Here is a 20,613-nt window from a genome sequence, read left to right on the forward strand (position 1 = left end):
ATTCTGAATTTTACGTTTAAGTTGCATTTCTGACTACTCTACCAAGTATTCTGTCAACTTGATGTATCTCAGTTTTTGAAGCTCCAGTACTTCTGTCGAAGTGCACTTATTCACAACATGAAGAGGGAAAAGGTGAAAACATCTCAATGCACGTTGTACGTCATTTTCCAGGCTGCCAAAATATACTGCCTCAAACGTCTTTGCTTAAAGTTTCATCTGTCACTTACTTATCTGTTCTGTTCTCTTTGCATGCTCTACTGAAGTTGGGAGAAGTCTTGAATCATGGTTTGAAAACATTGATGCATGGTACCGGGGCTAATTTTGAAGTGTTCCTCTGCATCTCAATGCAAATTCGGAAAAGTCCATGTCACATTCTACCAAACGATACACATTCACAGGTTATAATTGATTTCATTATTACAGGTTCAATGGGAGATGAAAGGTTAATAGTATTGAAACTGTATATTGCCGCCAGCATCTGATGCACTGGTCTTGATTTGGTCACCTGGACGCTCAACATCTTAGTGTACAAAAAAACTTTGAACATCCTAAATATCTCAATTGCCTCAAACTTGTAAGCTCATTTGTTGCCCATGTTTCAGAAATTGCCTTCAAAAAGAATTATTTAATACATTCGCCTGGTGAGCCGCACTGTATTGTAACACCCTGATGGAATCGCCTACCTCAGTGGGTTGAATGACTGGTCTTTGATATAAGGTAATGCCATCAGCGTTGGTTCATCCCCCCCCCCCCCCCCCCCCCACCCACCCCCCACCCACAATCTGAAGTTGCCATGATGGTCCTAACCTTCTGAACTCATCCCTCGGCTGACGAATAGTGACCATCAGGTTAAATCACCATCAACCATATCTCTCTAACGAGAATGCAGTCACGTATTCATCAATAAATTGAGTTAAGCATTACTGCATGATTGCAAAAGTCTAACCTTCACGAGCAATCGGTACTAAAAGTACACTGCTGTTATCAAACTATGGACTGCATCAAGTAAACCTTTACATTCTCGTTTCATATGTTTTCCAGGACTGAGGTAAATGATCATAATCACTATCTTGGGAATACCCTTTAACTGTGAATAGTGGAGAGAGTGACATGAAATAATCGTAATTATTTTGAAGACATTGTAACTGTCATGTATTGTATTGGGCAATGGAGGATGAGATTTGATTTATTTTCTCTTTTGAATCTTGAACAAGTGCGTGGATGTTTGCAAACGTTTGTTTCTTTATTTGATCCAAAACAGGAAACAATGGGCCCCGATTGGTTGGTGGGGAGAACAGGTGCTCTGGGCGAGTGGAGGTCCTACATGGAGAGCAGTGGGGAACGCTGTGCGGTGTTTACTTTGGCTTACAAGACGCCAATGTGGTCTGTGAGCACCTTTTATGCGGGACTGCAAAGTCGATCCCGAGAGATGCTCGATTTGGGAGGGGAGCCCGACCAGTGTGGAAGGAAAACTATGAATGCCACGGAAACGAGCGACGGTTGTGGAACTGTCCAGTTTCACATGGGGAAAGCTTCAACTGTTCACATGGAAATATGGCCAATGTCATCTGCTCGGGTGTGTCCTTTATAGCAATTTTTCTTTTGCTAAACAGTGTTTCTGTGTACTTAAAGTTTGGAATTATTTTATTTATACCTTAATGGAATGTCACTGGTGAGCCCATGGCCTGTTGGCCTTTTGTGATTAATCTCGGTTTAACTGGTGCACTATGTTCACTTCAGGAAGTCATTACCTTTCAACTATATGGTTAATAATCCGCAGTCACATGTCAGTCAGAAAAGGTTAGACTGGCAGATGTCCTTCCACAAGGATAAGTATTATCCAGATGAGTTGTTAGGAGAATTGATGATCGTTAGACTGTCACCATCGCTAAGACTAATTTTCCGTTCCAGACGATTAACTCAGTTTGATCTTTACCAGCTGCCATTCTGGAATTTCGGGCACCCTCAGCACCACCAGGTCTTAATTTCTCCCTCCACTTTGCAAATCAAGAGGCCATGTTTGATTTGGCACAATGATGTTCTGAGATGCAACACTTGAGTTTTCGGAAGTTAATTTGTATTAAATGTACATTATCTTTTTTAAAAAATTCTGAATGCCATCCAAGATGATAATTAATTTCCTAACTCTCTGCCGCATTCTTCAAATGTCAATCCCCTGTCTCTCCACAAATGCATCCATTCTGTCTGGGTTACTAATTCTGTGAGTGCTTCTCAACTCTCTGTACTGTTTTAGATTTGGAATATTTCACGAACATTTTAACGAGTACTATTCTGATACTTAGTGTTTCAGGGAACGCAGATGTGACCAGTGAGACTAGGTTTTGTACTGATGCCTGATTTCAGTTTAACCAAGTTGGTTTTACAGGCCTTTAGTTATGATTTTCTCACTCCTTTATGATCCTGAAGACCTTGTCGGGCCGATCAAATGTGGAAACCAGATTTGATTTCCTGTCAAACATTATGAGCTGCATGGGTTTTGTTTTCAATATTTCTTCATAGTTTCCCTGTTCACGAGCTGAAACTTGGCTCCAATTCATTAGCATACATTTTCCAACATTCCCCTAGAGAATGCATAACCCATCTGAAATACTCGTGTCAACATTTTTATGACATGACATTCTGCCCTCAACTCCTGGCAGGGAATATCAGAATCTGCAGAAATGGCGACGCAGAAATCAGATGTATGCGTACCTTCTAATAAAAGATTTTGACGTATCAATAGCGTGGAGACAATTTTCAAAAGAAAATGGTGAATATTGGCAGTTACGTTAGTGAGTGACAGTATCACGTTTTAAAATTTATGAGTTATCCCAAATTTTCACAAGTGTTTTGAATGTTATAATTCTCAAACAGACTTGTTCCTCAATCTCCATTATCTTCTTGACCGTTGCCTCAGTCATGTTGAAGGTCATTTGCTCAGTGCAACATGTTCTGCCGTCAACAATGAGAGTAGTGGCAACATATAAATGGTCAAAGCATACGAGTAGCATCTGCAGACTGAGAATCAGCCTGAATGAATGAGGTCGAGACTTTATATTCAACGAATGCTAGAATAGCAGCACTTTTATTTCCACGCCTCTCTCAATTTTGTTTAGAGAAGAAATGTGATGACATGATAGAAGTATTTGAAAACGTAAATGGACAAAATATCTTTGTGATTGCAAATCATACATTTTCCTGTGATTGTCAGTTCTCGAATATCTGTGTTCATGTCAATCGCTGTTCTCAGTAACTCTTACTTTGCAGATGAAAATTGGGCGCTAAGACTAGTGAATGGCGAGAGCCGCTGTGATGGCCGAGTTGAAGTTTACTATAATGGAAGCTGGGGCGGAGTGCAGGACACCGTGTGGGATCAGAATGATGCCAACGTTGTCTGCAGACAGCTGGGATGCGGTTATGCCTTAGAAATATATAATTCTTCAAAGTACGGGGAGAGTGATGGTGGTTCGAGGGTACATGTTGTCCAATGTCATGGACATGAATCACAGCTCCAGGACTGCAGAATCTCCAACACATTGAATTCGTCTGTCACCGAAGGCAGTGGCGTCGGGGTCCGCTGTTCAGGTAAGTAGACTCTTCACATTTAAACCAGCTCAGATATATCAAGCCAAACATTCATCTACTGAGTAAATTGAGAATGTACACCATTTGCTTGTCAGTGTCACTCAAACCATTTATTCATTGCTCGGATGAAAGCAGATCTGAGGTGGGAGGCGGGTGCAGAAGGATGAATATGAAAAATTAACACCATTTTGTTGTCAGATACAAGCATTACGTGGCAGGTCATGTGAATTGGCTATGCTAAATTGCCCAGAGTGTTATTTGCATCAGTCATAGTTAAATGGGTCTGGCTGAGTTAAATTTCGGAAGGTCGGTGTGGACTGGTTGGTCCAAAGGGCCACTTTCCACAATGGAGGGACTCGAATCTTAGATAAGGTTAGATTGCTCGCTGGCACAGTGGTTAGCACTACTGCCTCACAGCGTCAGAAACGCGGGTTCAATTCCCAGCCTCAGGGAACTGTCTGAGTGGTTTGAACATTCTCCCCGTTTCTGCATGAGTTCGCTCCGGTTTCCACTCACAGACCAATGATGTCCAGTATAGGTGAATTGGTCACGTTAAATTACATGTAGTGTTAGATGTAGGGGAATGGGTCTGGGTGGGTTACTCTTCGGAGTGTCAGTGTGGATTTGTTGGTCCGAATATCCTGTTTCCACACCGTAAGTAATCTAATCTAATTAGCGTTTCTTAACCCAAAAGTAAAGTTGACACACGTGCACAAAGAATGCGTTAGTTCAGGTAAAGAGTCACTCGATTTGAAATGGTCACACCACGTCCCAAAGAGGCCAGTAAACCTCCTGCATTTCACCAGCAATTTCTAATTTTGTGAGAGTGACGTTGGCGTTACGATTTGAAATTTTGATGAGAATGAATATGAACAGATATTGATCAGACAGGCAAAAATGGCGAGGAGTGGGAGATGCAGTTTAATTTATTCTCAAACTGCAAGAAGCATGATTTAGACCAGAGCAGAAAACTGTGTGCAGTTAAGGAATCCACATCAGAGGATGGATTGGACAGTAATGGAGACAACACAGGGGGAAACGTATGAGAGATTTTCTTGAGATGAACAAAATTTAAGTATGAAGACAGCGTGGTCATATTTGGATTCTTTTCCTTTGAACTGAGGCGACTGAGTATGGGCAGGATTGAGGTGTATAATGAGCAAGAAGGAATCTTTCCCCGATATTATGCAATTGCTTACCTTGCGGCATAGAGTTAAGGTGATGGACAGAAGGTTCAGAGGGACCTGAGGATATTCTTTTTCATCCACTCGGGGCGGGGGTGTAGTCTGTAACTCACTGCCTGTAAGTGTGGGAGAGGCAGAAACGTTAGTGAAATCTAAGATATATTTAGATGTGCACTTGTGATGCCAAGGAGTTAAGGACGAACTCAAGTGCTGTGAAATGAATTGGTGGGCCGAAGGTTCTTTCTCTGTGCTGAAGACTTCTTAAATCTGTGATTCTGTGAATTCGTTCTGGACCTTTCTATCTAAGTACACGTGATAATAACCTGAAATGACTTTTCGTGCCCTTTCAGTATTTACAATTCTAAAACTACTCAAAGTGCTATTGCTGTCACTCCAATATATATGTTATCTTTCAGTTATGTTCTCGTAAGTTATAGTATTCCCTTGTGCGCCGATGAATGAAAGCTGAGACGTTATTTATATTGGACGAACGTACAGTTATGTGCACTATAAAATAGGGGGAGCATTAGACAAAGTAACGTGTGGACAGACATATACAGAGTGACAGGATAGAGAAAGCACAAATACAACTGTTTTCAAAATATTTCAATGAACGTTCAATATACAAAGAGAAACTGAACCGGGCAGTACCAGGTGCAATAAGATATTTTGAAACATTTATGTGCTGGACATTCGTGCTAAAAGGTTACACTTGATCGATTAGTTTTGTCAGAAATTATGTTTCAGCACATTAAGTACTTCTCATGAGAACATTTAAAACGGTATTTCCTGCATCTATACACTGTGTTGCCCTGAGTGATGAAGGGAATGTGCATTGAATGTGTAATTGTTTCACAGAACACTTTCAGCTGAGGCTGTCAGATGGTGGAAGCCCTTGTGCTGGTCGAGTGGAGATTTACTACAATGGAATATGGGGCTCAGTTTGTGATGATTTATGGGATGTGGTCGACGCTGGAGTCGTTTGTAAACAACTGGGTTGTGGAAAAGCACTGGACATGACACTCCCTTCCTCCTCTGGACCGGGCTCAGGCCACATTTGGTGGAAGGATGTGAAGTGTTTTGGAAACGAATCATTTCTCTGGGAATGTCCTTCAGTCCCATTGGGTCACCAAGACGACTGTTCTCATAAAGAGGATGTGAGAATTATGTGCTCGGGTGAGGCCATTTTTCAATGCTTTTACTTTGCTCGAATGTTGTAGGTGAGATGTCATGCTGACATATGTTCACTGAATTCGAAAGAATGTAGAGCAGCGGCAGGAATTTAAAGAAACGATCTCTGACACTTACATGCTGCACAGAAAGTGATAGAGCAATTCGTTTCTCTAATCTAAATTACTTTTCTGTCAGTTTGTTTCACCTTATATTGATACAAATCGCGTTTGTCATGAAAAGTGTCATCTTTGATCTGTTGTCACTCCTCCAAGTGGATGTCAATATTGTCCTCAATGTCAAAAAGTGTCTACGAAAAGGTCCTTCCAAATTTATGACCTTTATTTTTGTATCGAGCCACCAGAATTATGAGACCTGTTTGTGTGTCTATCGTACTATTTGTGACTCGAAAATGAAGGAGTGATTTTTTTCTCTTTATGTTTCCGACCAGACTTCCCTGCATTAGACATAGCTCCTGTACATAACTGTACTGCCTATTTATTACTGTGCACTTGCGTTTTTCATGATTTTTCAGAACAGTAAAAATATTCCGTAATTTGCTTCCAACTGAGCAGTTTGAAACTTCCCTGGTGATACTAATTTAAAATTGATTGCATGTATATATAAAATTGTACAGCCATGATATCAGAACCACTTCCAGTGGATTGTCACTTCTGCAAAGTGGACAATTTACTTTTAACACAGGCGTTTTGTTTTCTGTCAGTTTCTGCTTCTCGACCATTTCGGGTTCTCAAACAGTTAGCCAGATTCTAGTAGTTATCTTGGTGAAGTCTTTCAAACCTCCATGCACGATGCACATTTGGCTCACTCCTTTTTTCAATGCAATATGTGTCATGATGAAAACTGAACACAACGATCCGCGGATGCTGCAAATCTAATACAAAAAGGAAAATTCCTGGAAAAACCCATATGTCTAACAGCAAACGGAGAGATAAAGAAGAGTCAACGTTTCATGCCCAGTGACGCTTCCTCAATTCAGAATACACGTCACTGGACCTGAAGATTTGTCTGTGCTTTCTCTCTTCACAGATTCTGTTGAGTTCCTCCAGCAATTCCCTTTGATCCGATCATGCATCCTGCTCGTTATGGCAATCACAGGACACACCAGAAACATGAACAATCTAAGAATCTGGATATCTGTTATTGTTTGAACAGAACACAAGGAGCTGCGGCTGGTGAATGGAAAACATCGCTGTGAGGGAAGAGTGGAGGTGTTCTACAATGGGACCTGGGGAACAGTGTGTTCAGACGCATTGGATTCACACGATGCCAAAGTGATTTGTAAGCAGCTGCACTGTGGTGCGTTCCAGTATGTTGAATACGACGCTCAATCATTCGGAGCAGGAACGGGAACTATTTGGCTCGATGAGATGGAGTGTCTGTCCCACGAGTCGACACTGTGGCAATGTCACACAGATCCGTGGGGTCAACACGACTGTCAACACCGGGACGATGCTGGTGTAGTTTGTTCAGGTAACATGACAAGCCTTCTCAATGTTCGGGTGTCATTTCAAACATGAATTTCAAATAGACTGAGCATCTTTCTCCTTCAAACAGAGAGCAATGTGTCTAAAGAGCAGACCCTCAGTTCAACTTACTGCCATCAACAATTAGGTGCGTCTTCTTTCTCTTTGTGCCAACTCTTGGAGATTCTGCTTTGTACTGAATTCACTAATAATCAGTTCTGTACCACAGATACGCAAGACAGTGTGCACCTGCATGGAGGAAGCAGCAACTGTTCTGGAAGAGTGGAAATCATGTGCGATAAACGCTGGGGAACGCTGTGCGGCGATTCCTGGGATATAACTGATGCTAATGTTGTCTGCAGAGAGCTGGGATGTGGCTTTGCTGTATCAGCCCGGGATGAGGCCGTTCTCTCCCAGGAGAATGATGTTATCTGGCAGAATGATGTGAAGTGTAAGGGAAGAGAATTCTCTTTGTTTGACTGTCTCTCCGCAGCTCCAGCTAAAAGGAAGTGTCATCACAAGGAAATTGCCAGTGTAAAGTGTTCAGGTAAGATTGATGCTGACTGACTGGCGCCTGCCCGTGATCTTTCGTGTCAAAAACCAGGGCAAATACTTGATTTCCTCAGTTACATTTCCTTCATAATTTTTCCTATTTATTGTTCCACAGGATCCGAGTTGGTGACGGCCTCCCCTTCACCTCCACCTGCAGGTATTTATGACTGATACTAAGATTAGTATTTGTTTTCGCGTTACTTTCCAGTAAAGTGACATTGATGCTGTTCGTACTTTCACGATTTGGAAGCTAGTGCCATTGTTTCCTTAATGATGATTATTGACAATTTTCCATGGCAGACCTTAACTGTGCTAAACCCATTTGTACTCCCTCCTTTAAGGGCAGGAAAGTCCACCTATTTCTATGCCTGTTGCCGTCTGTTCATCTTTGGGAATCTTGTTAATCTGTGAGTTGGTCGCATTACTGGTGGTCATGCAGAGAAAATTGCAAACGAAAGGTAAGCATCACATCTACCGACTGAGCTAACACTGCGTAAATTTCACTGTTGCATATGTTCTCGGTGCTGTAGATTTTTATTGCACTTATCCAGCATTTGACTGAGATGGTCACGATTGTGCGGTAATTCTTGGCTGTTTGTTTTCTTCGAGGGAGTTTGCCCAATGAAACGCTAAGTTTTAATAAACACGCAGATAAAATGCATCAAAACTGCAAACAGCAGATAAAAGAATATTCTAACTGTGCGAATTATTCACCAAGTCGTTCAATATATTTGGAGTGTAACTGAATTAACGTATAATGTGGAGTTTCTCCAGTCATTATCATTGGGAAAGAAATATAAAGACTGCACTTTCTTATCTTTCAGTTAACATATACATGACATCCCAGAACAAGTTAATTCATACAGCAATATGTCTCCATTTCTTTGAGATATTTGCAGACTGCGTCCAAATATTTCTTCATTAGTTACTATTCATTTATGGTTCTTCAGTGTCTGGGTGCTGCAACCACAACCCAAGAACATTGAGAGGATTAAGGGTCCTTTTAAGGTAACTTCCAGTTAGGCAACAACTGGCTTCCCTTGACTGAGCAAATGATACTTCTATACTTTGCATAGTAATTTAAAAGCGTTTGCCTGGGAACCATTTTCCACGAGTTGGCAATGACAATCAACACTAAGAACAATCATTTTCTATCCTTTCACATGCTCTTAATTTTTCCTTTACATATAGCCACATAAACTATGCACTTCGTCTATCACGATCAATGTCATCAAGATACACCTTATTTCATTCGTCTCACGGTTTGGTTTTTACCGAATTGTCATAACTATGCAATTGTTTAGTGAAAGTAGTCCAATTCAAACAACATAATTATCAACCTTTTTTGTAAGCACCACAGGGTCTTGAGCATTAATTTGTAATCTCCTCAATGTTATCAAGTTTTTTAAAAGAAATATAGGTGAGGTGAGGCCATACTGGATTTGGTTATGGGTAACGAACCAGGCCAGGTATTAGAACTAGAGGTCGGTGAGCACTTTGGGGACAGTGACCACAATTCGGTGATTTTTACTCTAGTGATGGAGAGGGATAAGTGTGTACTACAGGGCAAGAGTCATAGCTGGGGGCTGGGAAGTTATGATGCGTTGAGGGATGACTTAGGATGTGTGGATTGGAAAAGTAGATTCCAAGGCAAGAGCGTAATTGATATGTGGAACTTGTTCTAGAAGCAACTATTGAGTGTCCTTGATAAGTACGTACCTATCAGGCAGGGAGGAAAGGGTCGTGTGAGGGAGCCGTGGTTTAATAAGGAATTGGAATCCCTTGTTAAATGGAAGAGGGTGGCCTTTGTAAAGATGAGGTGTGAAGGTTCAATAGGGGCGATTGAGAGTTATAAGGTAGCCCGGAAGGACCTGAAGAGAGAGCTAAGAGCAGCAAGGAGGGGACATGAAGGGTCCTTAGTTGGTAGGATTAGGGAAAACCCTAAGGCTTTCTCTAGGTATGTTCGGAATAAAAGAATGACTAGGGAAGGAATAGGTCCAATCAAGGATAGTAATGGGAAGTTGCGTGTGGAGGCTGAACAGATTGGGGAGGCACTGAATGAATACTTTTCGTCAGTATTCACTCAGGAACAGGACATTGTTGTCGATATGAATACTGTGGCACGAATAAGTAGAATGGATGGCTTTGAGATATGTAGAGAAGAGGTGTTGGAAATTCTGGCAAGGGTGAAAATAGATAAGTCCCCTGGGCCTGATGGCATTTATCCTAGGATTCTCTGGGAAGCAAGGGAGGAGATTGCAGAGCCATTGGCCTTGGTTTTTGTGTTCTCTTTATCTACAGGAGTAGTGCCAGAGGACTGTAGGCTAGCAAACGTGGTTCCCTTGTTCAAGAAGGGGAGTAGGGATAATCCTAGTAACTATAGGCCAGTGAGTCTCACTTCTGTTGTGGGCAAAGTCTTAGAGAGAATTGTAAGGGATAGGATTTATGCACATCTGGATAAGAATGATGTGATCAAGGATAGTCAGCATGGTTTTGTGAAGGGCAGGTCGTGCCTCACAAACCTTATTGAATTCTTTGAGAAGGTGACTAAGGAGGTAGATGAGGGGAAAGCGGTAGATGTGGTATATATGGATTTTAATAAGGCGTTTGATAAGGTCCCCCATGGTAGGCTACTGCAGAAAATACAGAGATATGGCATTGAGGGTGAGTTGGAGGTTTGGATTAGGAATTGGCTGGCTGGAAGAAGACAGAGGGTAATAGTTGATGGCAAAGGTTCATCTTGGAGTGCCGTCACTAGCGGTGTTCCGCAAGGATCTGTTTTGGGACCATTGCTGTTTGTCATTTTTCTAAATGACCCGGAGGAAGGGTTAGAAGGTTGGGTGAGCAAGTTTGCGGATGATACGAAAGTCGGAGGAGTTGTAGACAGTGAGGAAGGATGTGGCAGGTTCCAGCGGGATATAGAGAAGCTGCAGAGCTGGGCAGAAAGGTGGCAATTGGAGTTCAATGTAGCTAAGTGTGAGGTGATTCACTTTGGTAAGAGTAATAAAAAGATGGATTACTGGGCTAATGGTCGGATACTTGGTAGTGTGGAAGAGCAGAGGGATCTTGGTGTCCATGTACACAGATCTCTGAAAGTTGCCACCCAGGTAAATAGTGCAGTGAAGAAGGCATATGGCGTACTGGCTTTTATTGGTAGAGGAATTGAGTTCCGGAGTCCTGAGGTCATGCTGCAGTTGTATAAGACTCTGGTGCGGCAGCATCTGGAATATTGTGTGCAGTTTTGGTCGCCATACTATAGGAAGGATGTGGAGGCACTGGAACGGGTGCAGAGGAAGTTTACCAGGATGTTGCCTGGTATGGTAGGAAGATCCTATGAGAAAGGCTGAGGCACTTGGGGTTGTTTTCATTGGAGAAAAGAAGGTTTAGGGGTGACTTGATAGAGGTGTACAAGATGATTAGGGGGTTAGATAGGGTTGAAAGTGAGAACCTTTTTCCACGTATGGAGTCAGCTATTACAAGGGGGCATAGCTTTAAATTAAGGGGGGGGGGTAGATATAGGACTGATGTTAGGGGTAGGTTCTTCACTCAGCGAGTCGTAAGCTCATGGAATGCCCTGCCAGTAGCAGTAGTGGACTCTCCCTCTTTATGGGTATTTAAGCGGGCATTGGATAGGTATATGGAGGATAGTGGGTTAGTTTAGGTTAGGTGGGCTTTGATCGGCGCAACATCGAGGGCCGAAGGGCCTGTACTGCGCTGTATTCTTCGATGTTCTATGTTCTATGTTCTATAGGTTATTAACATTTTAGTTTGTCCATTGAATTAAAGAGTTTCATTTTCTGCACTCAACATTTTGACTCACATGCACCATTGTGAGCTGAAAATTTTCTTGAGTAAATATTTGAATCAGCAAAATTCGAACAAAATACCCATATTTGTACCAACAAGTGCAACTCGCTCTTTCTGTTTAACTGCTAGGGTTCGGTAACTGATGTGACAAGGAAATTAATCATGGCGTGTTCATTTGTTTTTTCCAAGATCTTCTGCCTTCAGCGATCAGTTAACGTTGTGTGAAGATTCTAATCACCAGCATTGTGTGAACTCATTCTTCTCTCTAAAGGTTCTTCAGAAACAAAGACTTTGTTTCTGCGAGTGTTCAGCTACAAATGCTGACCAGTATGTCTTTTATTCAACAGAACTTTACCTTGGTGGCAGAGGCTCAAGTCTTGGTTTGTACCAAGGAATCTATGAAGAAATTGAGAATGTGCCCCGTGGCAAGAGGACGGGTCACAAAAATGGACCAGGTATGTATTTCGTATTGTACAGTGAATCGTGACTGGATAAGTATAGCTTCCATTCAATTTGCAGTCTTACATGATTAATGACTGAATGAACATGATTAATAGTTAAAACACGGTCGTCTTGTGTGGGAAGCTATCTCAATAACTGTGTCTCTGTCCGCATTTAGTGAGATGAAGAATTTCAATATGATAATTCCCACTGCCCTACACTCATGATAGATTATTTCTGGCATGTATTTGAAAAAGCAAACTGAACTATCAATTTCACTTCTAACCTGGTTCCACCCAAACCCCTGCAGAAAGCTGGACAACTAATCAATTCGTCATTGATTTTAAAATAATATAAAGTTTGCAATAAGTAGGGATCACACAGCACCAAAGAGTGGAAGCAAAATTGAGGAATCAATGTATAAACAAATATGATGAGTCACAGAAGATGAGTGGTGCTGAAAGTCTGCATATGACTCTGAAACGTTGCAGGTGTTCAGACACAGTGTAAGTGAATGGAAATAAAATGTCTGGAAGATGATAAATGTGAAATTATCCATTTTGGTTGGAATAAAATTAGAAATGACTATTACTTGAACGGACATGGCCTGAAAAGTACAGATAGCAGATTTAGGACTAAATTGAGGAGGAACATTTTCACCCACAGGAATGAGAATTTATGGAATTCCCTGCCTCATCAGATGATTTTAGAGCTGGGGTGAATGATGTTGTGAACATTAAAATCATGAGTAAGTCGAACTGAAGCCAAGAAAAGATCAGTTATGATCTTATTGAACGGCAGAGCTGGCTGGAACGGCCAGATGGAGTACTCCTGCTCTTAGTTCTTATATCATATTCTTTTCCGCAGTGGGTTCACTTGACATTATTCCAGATAGTTCTGCAGTCACGATTAAAGAACAATACTTTCTGTTGTCACCCGACAATTAATAACATAAATCCTTCAACTACAGTCCATAAGTCTGCGACATAAAGGAGCAGGATTAGATCATTTGGCTCATCGAGTTTATTCTGCTATTCAATAAGGATTGATGTGCTTCTCATCCACTTTGCTTTGCCTTCTCCTGGGATGTTTTTATCCCCTTATTAATCAATAACTTTTGTATTTCTGTTTTAAGATACACACTGATTTGCCTCCATGGCCATCTGTGTTCCATAGATTCACAAGCCTCTGGCTGAAGAATACTTGCCTCATTCTAAGTCTTCGAGGAGAAAGTGAGGACTGCAGATGCTGGAGATCAGGGCTGAAAATGTGTTGCTGAAAAAGCGCAGCAGGTCAGGCAGCATCCAAGGAGCAGGAGAATCGACGTTTCGGCCATGAACCCTTCCTCAGGACTCATGCCCGAAACGTCGATTCGCCTGCTCCTTGGATGCTGTCTGACCTGCTGCGCGTTTCCAGCAACACATTTTCAGCTTATTCGAAATCTTTTTGGTCATGGATTCTCTTGGAATTCGAGCTTGAAAATAACTCACCATTTTTATTTTTAGTAATTTATGCTTCCATTGACTCACTCAATCGCATTGAATACTACACCAGCCACAACCTGACTGACAATAATCCCGGATCTGAAAATCTTGAGGTGGAATCCAACAGCATTCCAGGTGTGTATGGCTTCACTTTCTGTCAATTCATTTTTTGTCCTACATTGTCGACACTGTCCAAAATTTCACGATGGCAACCCTCACAAGGTAATGTGACCACTGCATTCACAAGATAGTGTGAGCACTGGCTGTTTCATAAGGAGTGTTAGTTAAAGTGAAAACCTCTGTTTTGATACCACATGATCATGGACCTTGTCTGTCCGGCTCGTGCCGGCCAAAAACAACCAGGTTATCATTCTAATCGTATTTGCCAGCACCCCTTGGCCCACAGCCTTGTATCTCTAGACATTGCAAGTGTACCACTAAATACTATTATGGTTGTCTTTTGCCTCTATCAACCTTCCTGGCAGAGTGTCGAAGATTTCCTGTTTACTTCTCCCATCACTTCTCTGAAATGTATGATCCCTGATCTTTGATCTCTCCACCATAGTGAAATGTTCGTTCCTTTCTTCCCCAACTACAGTCGTTATCATTTCATGACTCATCGCAGCCATGGCAGCAACTCTGCATGCTCAGCTCCAAGTCAATCAATTGCAAGATAGATACAGCGGTAGGTTTCTCAGCCCTTCATAACTCTTACTGCATTCAATGAGATAATTCCAAACTATGGTGTGGCCTAAATCCACCTCCTTGTCTTTGAAGCATGAGCATAAATACCTTTGACCAACAATAATCTCGACCACATTTAAAATTAAGAATTGTTCAGTCATCAGCTAATTTTTGGGAAATATATTTCCAAATCCTGTCCAGCTTTGTCGTTTCTTGACATCTTCCCCTGAACGGTCTGGCATTAATTCTGTGCATAATACCTCGAGCTAAAATAGTCTAATCAGTTGAAGTAGTTTTCTGTGTATACCCTATCTTATCCGGGTTATTATCTTGAACAATTCGATCAGAAAACCTTTCACCTTCTGATATCCAGAGAAAACAATCCTAATTTGCACCAACTCTGCTCATTCCGTCTCTTCAGAATTACGATGACCGACCTAACTCTTCTGTTCTCAGTTTCCAGCACTTGCCTTATCTGAGGCAGTAACCTTGTTTTCTCGTTATCGTTGTTGTGTATTTCAATTTGTATCAGTGATGCTCATCTTTCCCACTAGGTCGAATTCGTGGTGACTATGACGATGTTGAGACTGAAGATGCAGAATCTCATGATGGAAAGTTACAATTGGACAGTGATCCTGAAGAACCCCTCACACTTACAGATGATGACAGTGGTCTTTGTTCACTGGGTGAGTTGAATAACAGATACTCACATCTTTAAACACCTTTCTACGCATTCACACTTCCATAATTCCTTTTCATTCCATGATAATATTATACTCACTGGAAAGTCCAAGAACAACGTCCAAAGCTACCTGTGCCTTATCCCCACAGCTTGTCACGAAGAAAGAAATGTATTATTGGAGAACGATTTTTTTTTCCAACAGCATAAGAACCGTCTTTAAAAAATGAATTCGATGCTATTCATCATACACTGCGTCGTGTCAGTTCTTCGAATCGCTGATCTTCACCCAATTTTGTAATTACAAATCTACAAAATTGCTGTTTCAATGCGTCATCACCTGGCTGTATGGAGAATACGAAAGATGGGGTTTTCCATGCTCAACATTTTGAATGGTTTAGTTCTTGCAGCTCACAGGCACTACGGAGCCTAGGACCTTTTCTTGGAATGTGCAAAGAGGCGTGCGTTTGATGTGGTTGTTTTCAGGAACTGCACTCACACCCATTCCCGAAGACGAATACATCTCCTGAAGCAGAACATTACAAATGGCAATAACTTACGGCTGCCTTTGAAACCCAAACTATCTGATCAACTGCTTAACCATTTCAGTGTTTTCGAATAGACTTTTGGAAAAGAAAAGCTGCTCCAATGTTCAATGTGTTCCCAGTTATCCGCTTCCATTATTCTTCACCTTCCCTCCTTTTTCACAGAGAGTTGGTTAATTACTGTTGTGAGAACCCTCCTGTAACATGTAAGGGTCACCACACCGACAACCAAGCTCCTATGTTTCTTTGATGAAGGGTCACCGGGCCTGTAACTTTAACTTTGATGCCTTCCAAACATGTGTCCAGACATGCTGAGTTTTTCTAGCAATTCCCGTTGTTTGATTCTGATTACGAATGGCCAAGTGAGCTTCACTGCACTGCATGATTCGATAGAGCAATGATTCAGCCATTGCCATGTTACCTCTGTTGTCCAAACAGAAAATCCATCTGACTTCCCCTGATAACTCGCATATCGGTGGCACTTTCACTGTTGACATGCACTGGATGTGCGATCCAAAATTTTACAACGTACGCATCAAACCCATAATTGCTACGTTTCCCTCTGAGTTCCAATGTTTCGGATGCAGAGGAGAGAATGGGATGCCTCGGCTTTCTGCAAAATTCTGAAATATCTTGAGCATTATGTAATGTTGAAAGTCATCTTGGAAAACTTGACAAACGTGAGGCTAGTTTAAATTAATGAAGAAAGCAACTTTTATTGTTTCACAGAGATCTATTAAATTGTTTTAGAAGAGCGAAAGAAACCATAGATATTTGTTTATCTTGCACTTTCAATCAACATCTCACCTGCAAAATCGTGCATGGCCAATGATATACTTTTGAACATTTCATAACTACTATAATTTAGGATATTGCCCGGCCAATATTCGCACAAACCAGAGGCGATGATCATTATATAATATTTTCAGTGAGCTTGTTGTTTGTAGAATAAATATTGGCCCAGTGATCACTTGCTGCACACATCTCTGCTACTCTTCAGAATAATTTCCAGGCTCTCGTTTCCATCCAACTGAACACACAGATAGAGAAACATGTCATTGTGCCTTCCAAATATGGCCCGTCATCAGTCTGACATTGCAGAGGCAGAATTAGTCTTGTCCCTACTCCATGGAGTGAGAGCTTCAGCTAGGTATTGGTTGACTCATGTGCTGTGAATAGAGCCAGAGGCAAATTGAATGCGTGGACTCAAATTATTTTCTTTATCATTTCAGGTCGATTTTAGATTCTGTTTCAACATGGGACGTCCTAATATTGCGAGATGTCACCGACTATCGCTTTGAATTTGCAAAACATTCTTCTCAATATAAGCTGCAATTGTTCATAATTGAACAGCATTTACTTTGGCATTGAAATATATATATTTGCATATATATATACATTTAAAATATACTTGAAACATTGCATGCTGTGTGTTTTAATGAGTTAAAAGTGGGTATAAACAGAGTGCATCGGAGTTATTTTTTATGTGTGACTATATTATGTAATTCATTTCTCAGTGTGGAAGTTTGAAGTCACAATAGTGGACGATGGTCCTGTGGCTTGTCAATGAGTTATTGAGGAAATTCCATGTGTAATTGCTTTGCTTTCTCATACCGCATGAAGGAGGATTTTAAACTTGTCAAGTCAAAGCGTTCTATGAAGTAGTGTTTTGCTGTTTATTGACTGAAATGTTATCTCCATTAACATATACTCAATGAACTCGGAATATTTCTGAAAGTGATGTTACAAAATGTAGAATACAATTCATCAATAAAAATGCAGTGATAACAAGTTTGTTTTGGGATTTTCAGTCCTTGTATTAATGTCAGTGCCACAGTGTATGTGTGTGAGTGTCACTGAGTAAGTGAGAGTGGTTGTAATTCGTTGTCCTTGTGCAAATGCATCTCTGAATATGAGAATACTTGTGCTTTTGCGATTACGTTGGAAAGCTGATTGCAGGAGGGAAGTATACTTGGAATGTTAACATGCAGAACGATCTTGTCTTACAATCTGCATTTTCCATGAAAGTTGCAACGCAGGTGGGTTCGGTAATCAAGGAGGCACACGACAAGGTTCCCTGCATTAGTCAGGAAATACGTCGTACAATTTTTATCCAGTCAGGTTGCGTGTTGTCGAAATTTAATTCGGCCACACTTGGAAGATGACAAACGGTTCTGGTTGCCACTCCACCGAAGTGACATGGAGGCTTTGGTGCGGCTACAGATAAACCAGATATTGCCTGGTTGGGGATGTATTATCCACAAGGAGAGATTGGGCAAATTTATTTCATTGTCACTTGAAATTCAGAGGCCAACAGAACGATCTGAACGTAGTTTGCAGAAGGAGCAGAGGCACGTTTCGATTGTACAGCTGGAGTGTTTTCCTTGTTTAGCAATGTCAATTACTATACAACTTCGGTTTAAGATAAAATGGATTAAATTTTAACGATAAGTGAGATGCAGGTCCGTTGCACAGAGGATGGCATATGACTTGAGTGTGCTACCAGAGGAATTGGTGGCAAATTTGGCAGACATCTTGAAAGATACATGAATAGGCTGGGAAAATAGGCCATGAAAGCGTAAAATTGAATTTTGTAAGTTATCATATGTCAGCATTGACTTGTTGGCTGGAAGGCCTGGTTTTGTACAGGACTGTTCGTTGTTCGCTGATTTGTTTTGTCGTGGAATCGCCTTGATCCGTCTATCAGTTACAGATTACTCAAGTGTCAACTGATTACACTGCTGATTACACTAGTTGTTGGTAACTTCACCATGTTGACCCTCATTATCTACAAGTGTTTTCCTGAGCTCTAAATACACACAAAAATAAATAACAAGGACATTCAGAATCTGTTAGTCTGGAAAATTAATTACTGCTTAAAAAAAAGCGTGCAGCTGTGGGACCATGAAAAGGACGTGGTTAGAAGTCAGCATGCTCTGTTTGGAGGGGCACGTTTAGGGTAGGACGCCAAATTTGCGAAGGGGAACAAATTGTGGAGTCACAATTTTTTTTGGCGGGGAGGTGTTAATTTTGAACTGGCAGAAAGGAGGAAACTTCAGACAGGTATGACTTGAGGCACGGCATATTTGCGAGGCAGCAATGTGTGGGGTAATATTTTCAGGTCTAAACAGGAAAGGAGGGTTGGGTGGGAGAACCAGAGTGAAAAGGTAGAGACAGATATAATAAAAAAACAGATCCAGAGCTGATATCTGTGACTTTGTCTCCGTGCAGTGGAGTCTCTGTTTACTGGAAATGTTGAATCTGTTCAAATAGTGTTAAACCGCTCCCCACTTTCTCTCAGTCATCCGTCTTGTTCAAAATGATGTAACTCTGATGATCATGTTGATGAGAGATTCCATATATGTGTCTTTGCATTTTGGTCTGTTTGTATCAGTGTGTCTGCATCTGCCTGCAATGAGATACACTTTGTCTGAGAGGGAAGTCTGAATGAAATAATAAAGTAAGAAGTGTTAGGCAACGGATTGAAGTTTCTCTCTCATTCTCTTTCTCCCCCCCCACCCGCCAAACCTGCCTCGTCTCGTTGTCCAAGTGAGACAATGCTACCCAATACCAATGCATAGGTGGCAAATACTTTTTTCTTGAAAAAGTATCCAAGCTTGTGAATCTCTTAGGTTACATAGTTACTTCCTTCATCAAACAATGCGCATGTAGAAGTTTTATTCTTTCATCACCTAGAATCTGACTCAGGAGATTACACAGAACTGTAAATTGCTCAACGTGCAAGAACATTAATCATGTCTCCTTACAAAAACAACTTCACTGGGAGGTGCCTGAAATCAATTGCCAGGAAAACGTTTGATTCAATGTGAACAATGTCAGGAAACAGTCCAAAGATAAATTAATTCCATATTGCAGAGGGAACTCGTGCATTTCTCGACATGAACATCTTTTACTCTGTGAGCATGTCTGTGTGCCTGTGTCTATGTGGAGTGTATGTGCGCCAGTGTGTCTATGTGTGTGGGAATATATATGGGTGTCTTTATGTATCTGTTGATGCTGCTGTGAGTTGCTCTCTCTCTGTCTTTGACGGTATATCTGATGGCTTTCACGCTGCATCAACTCCTGTGCAGTGGTACGGGCAGGCCAGCAGAGGGGGGCATTGTATCACTTGCAACACAAGGGAGCAATCGGGAGAGAGACATTTGTCCTCATCTCTTTTTCTCTCTGTCTTTTCTTCTCTCCTCTCACTCCCCGTCTCTCTCTCTCTCTCCCTCTCCCTGTCCCACTGTCACCTCGCTCTTCCTTCCTCTTTCCTTTTCTCCGTAATTCTCTACATGTCTCCATCTCTCCACCCCCTCTCCACACTCCTTATCCCTCCTTCTCCTCCTTCCTCTCCCTCACTGTCTGCCACTCTTTCACTTTCTCCTCCCCCCGCCCATCCTGTCCCTCTTGCTCCATCTCCCTGAGGAACTTATTCAGATGCGCTTGATTTCTTATACCGCACATCCATCAACCATGACAAACTTCCTACATGTCAGGTTTTATTCCAACCAGTGGAGAGTTTGACTCTGATATCCATTGTTTCCAAGTTTGCTAGAGCTCCTTGATGCTGGACTTGCTCGAATGTAGTTTTGTTATCAGCATCTATCACTCTCACCTCACTTTTGAAATTCAGCTCCTTTGTCCATGTTTGAACCAAGGCTGTAATGCGGTCAGGAGCTGTTTCAACTTGCCAGAACCCAAAATGGGCGTCACTGTGCACGTTATTGCTGAGCAGGTATTCCTTGATAGCACTCTTGATGACACTTACCATCACTTTACACATGATTGGAAGAAGGCGTTAGGGATGGCAACATGCCAGCTTGGATTTGTCCTGGTTTTTGTGCACAGACGAACCTGGGCAATTCTTCTCATTGTCGCACAGACACCAGTATTGTAACTGTATTGGAGCAGCTTGGCTCAGGGAATTCTGAACGACAAACCTTCACTCATGTTCGTAGAATGTTGCCCATAAGGTGATGTTCTTGGGACGCG

General features: G+C 41.6%; 1 protein-coding gene across 1 annotated transcript in view; it reads left to right on the forward strand.

The window, feature by feature from the left end:
- Positions 1-17,188, forward strand: part of LOC140461059 (scavenger receptor cysteine-rich type 1 protein M130-like) — a 56,501-nt gene extending 39,313 nt beyond the window's left edge. Inside the window, exons 18-29 of the mRNA XM_072555842.1 lie at positions 1,262-1,576; positions 3,268-3,585; positions 5,628-5,945; positions 7,116-7,433; positions 7,518-7,574; positions 7,656-7,973; positions 8,094-8,135; positions 8,320-8,436; positions 12,133-12,240; positions 13,732-13,845; positions 14,949-15,080; positions 17,136-17,188. Of these exons, the coding sequence (XP_072411943.1) occupies positions 1,262-1,576; positions 3,268-3,585; positions 5,628-5,945; positions 7,116-7,433; positions 7,518-7,574; positions 7,656-7,973; positions 8,094-8,135; positions 8,320-8,436; positions 12,133-12,240; positions 13,732-13,845; positions 14,949-15,080; positions 17,136-17,188 (2,210 nt within the window). The remainder of the gene's footprint in view (positions 1-1,261; positions 1,577-3,267; positions 3,586-5,627; positions 5,946-7,115; positions 7,434-7,517; positions 7,575-7,655; positions 7,974-8,093; positions 8,136-8,319; positions 8,437-12,132; positions 12,241-13,731; positions 13,846-14,948; positions 15,081-17,135) is intronic.
- Positions 17,189-20,613: the final 3,425 nt, after the last annotated feature.

Source organism: Chiloscyllium punctatum, chromosome 36, assembly GCF_047496795.1.
Source record: "Chiloscyllium punctatum isolate Juve2018m chromosome 36, sChiPun1.3, whole genome shotgun sequence".
Taxonomy (NCBI): Eukaryota; Metazoa; Chordata; class Chondrichthyes; order Orectolobiformes; family Hemiscylliidae; genus Chiloscyllium; species Chiloscyllium punctatum.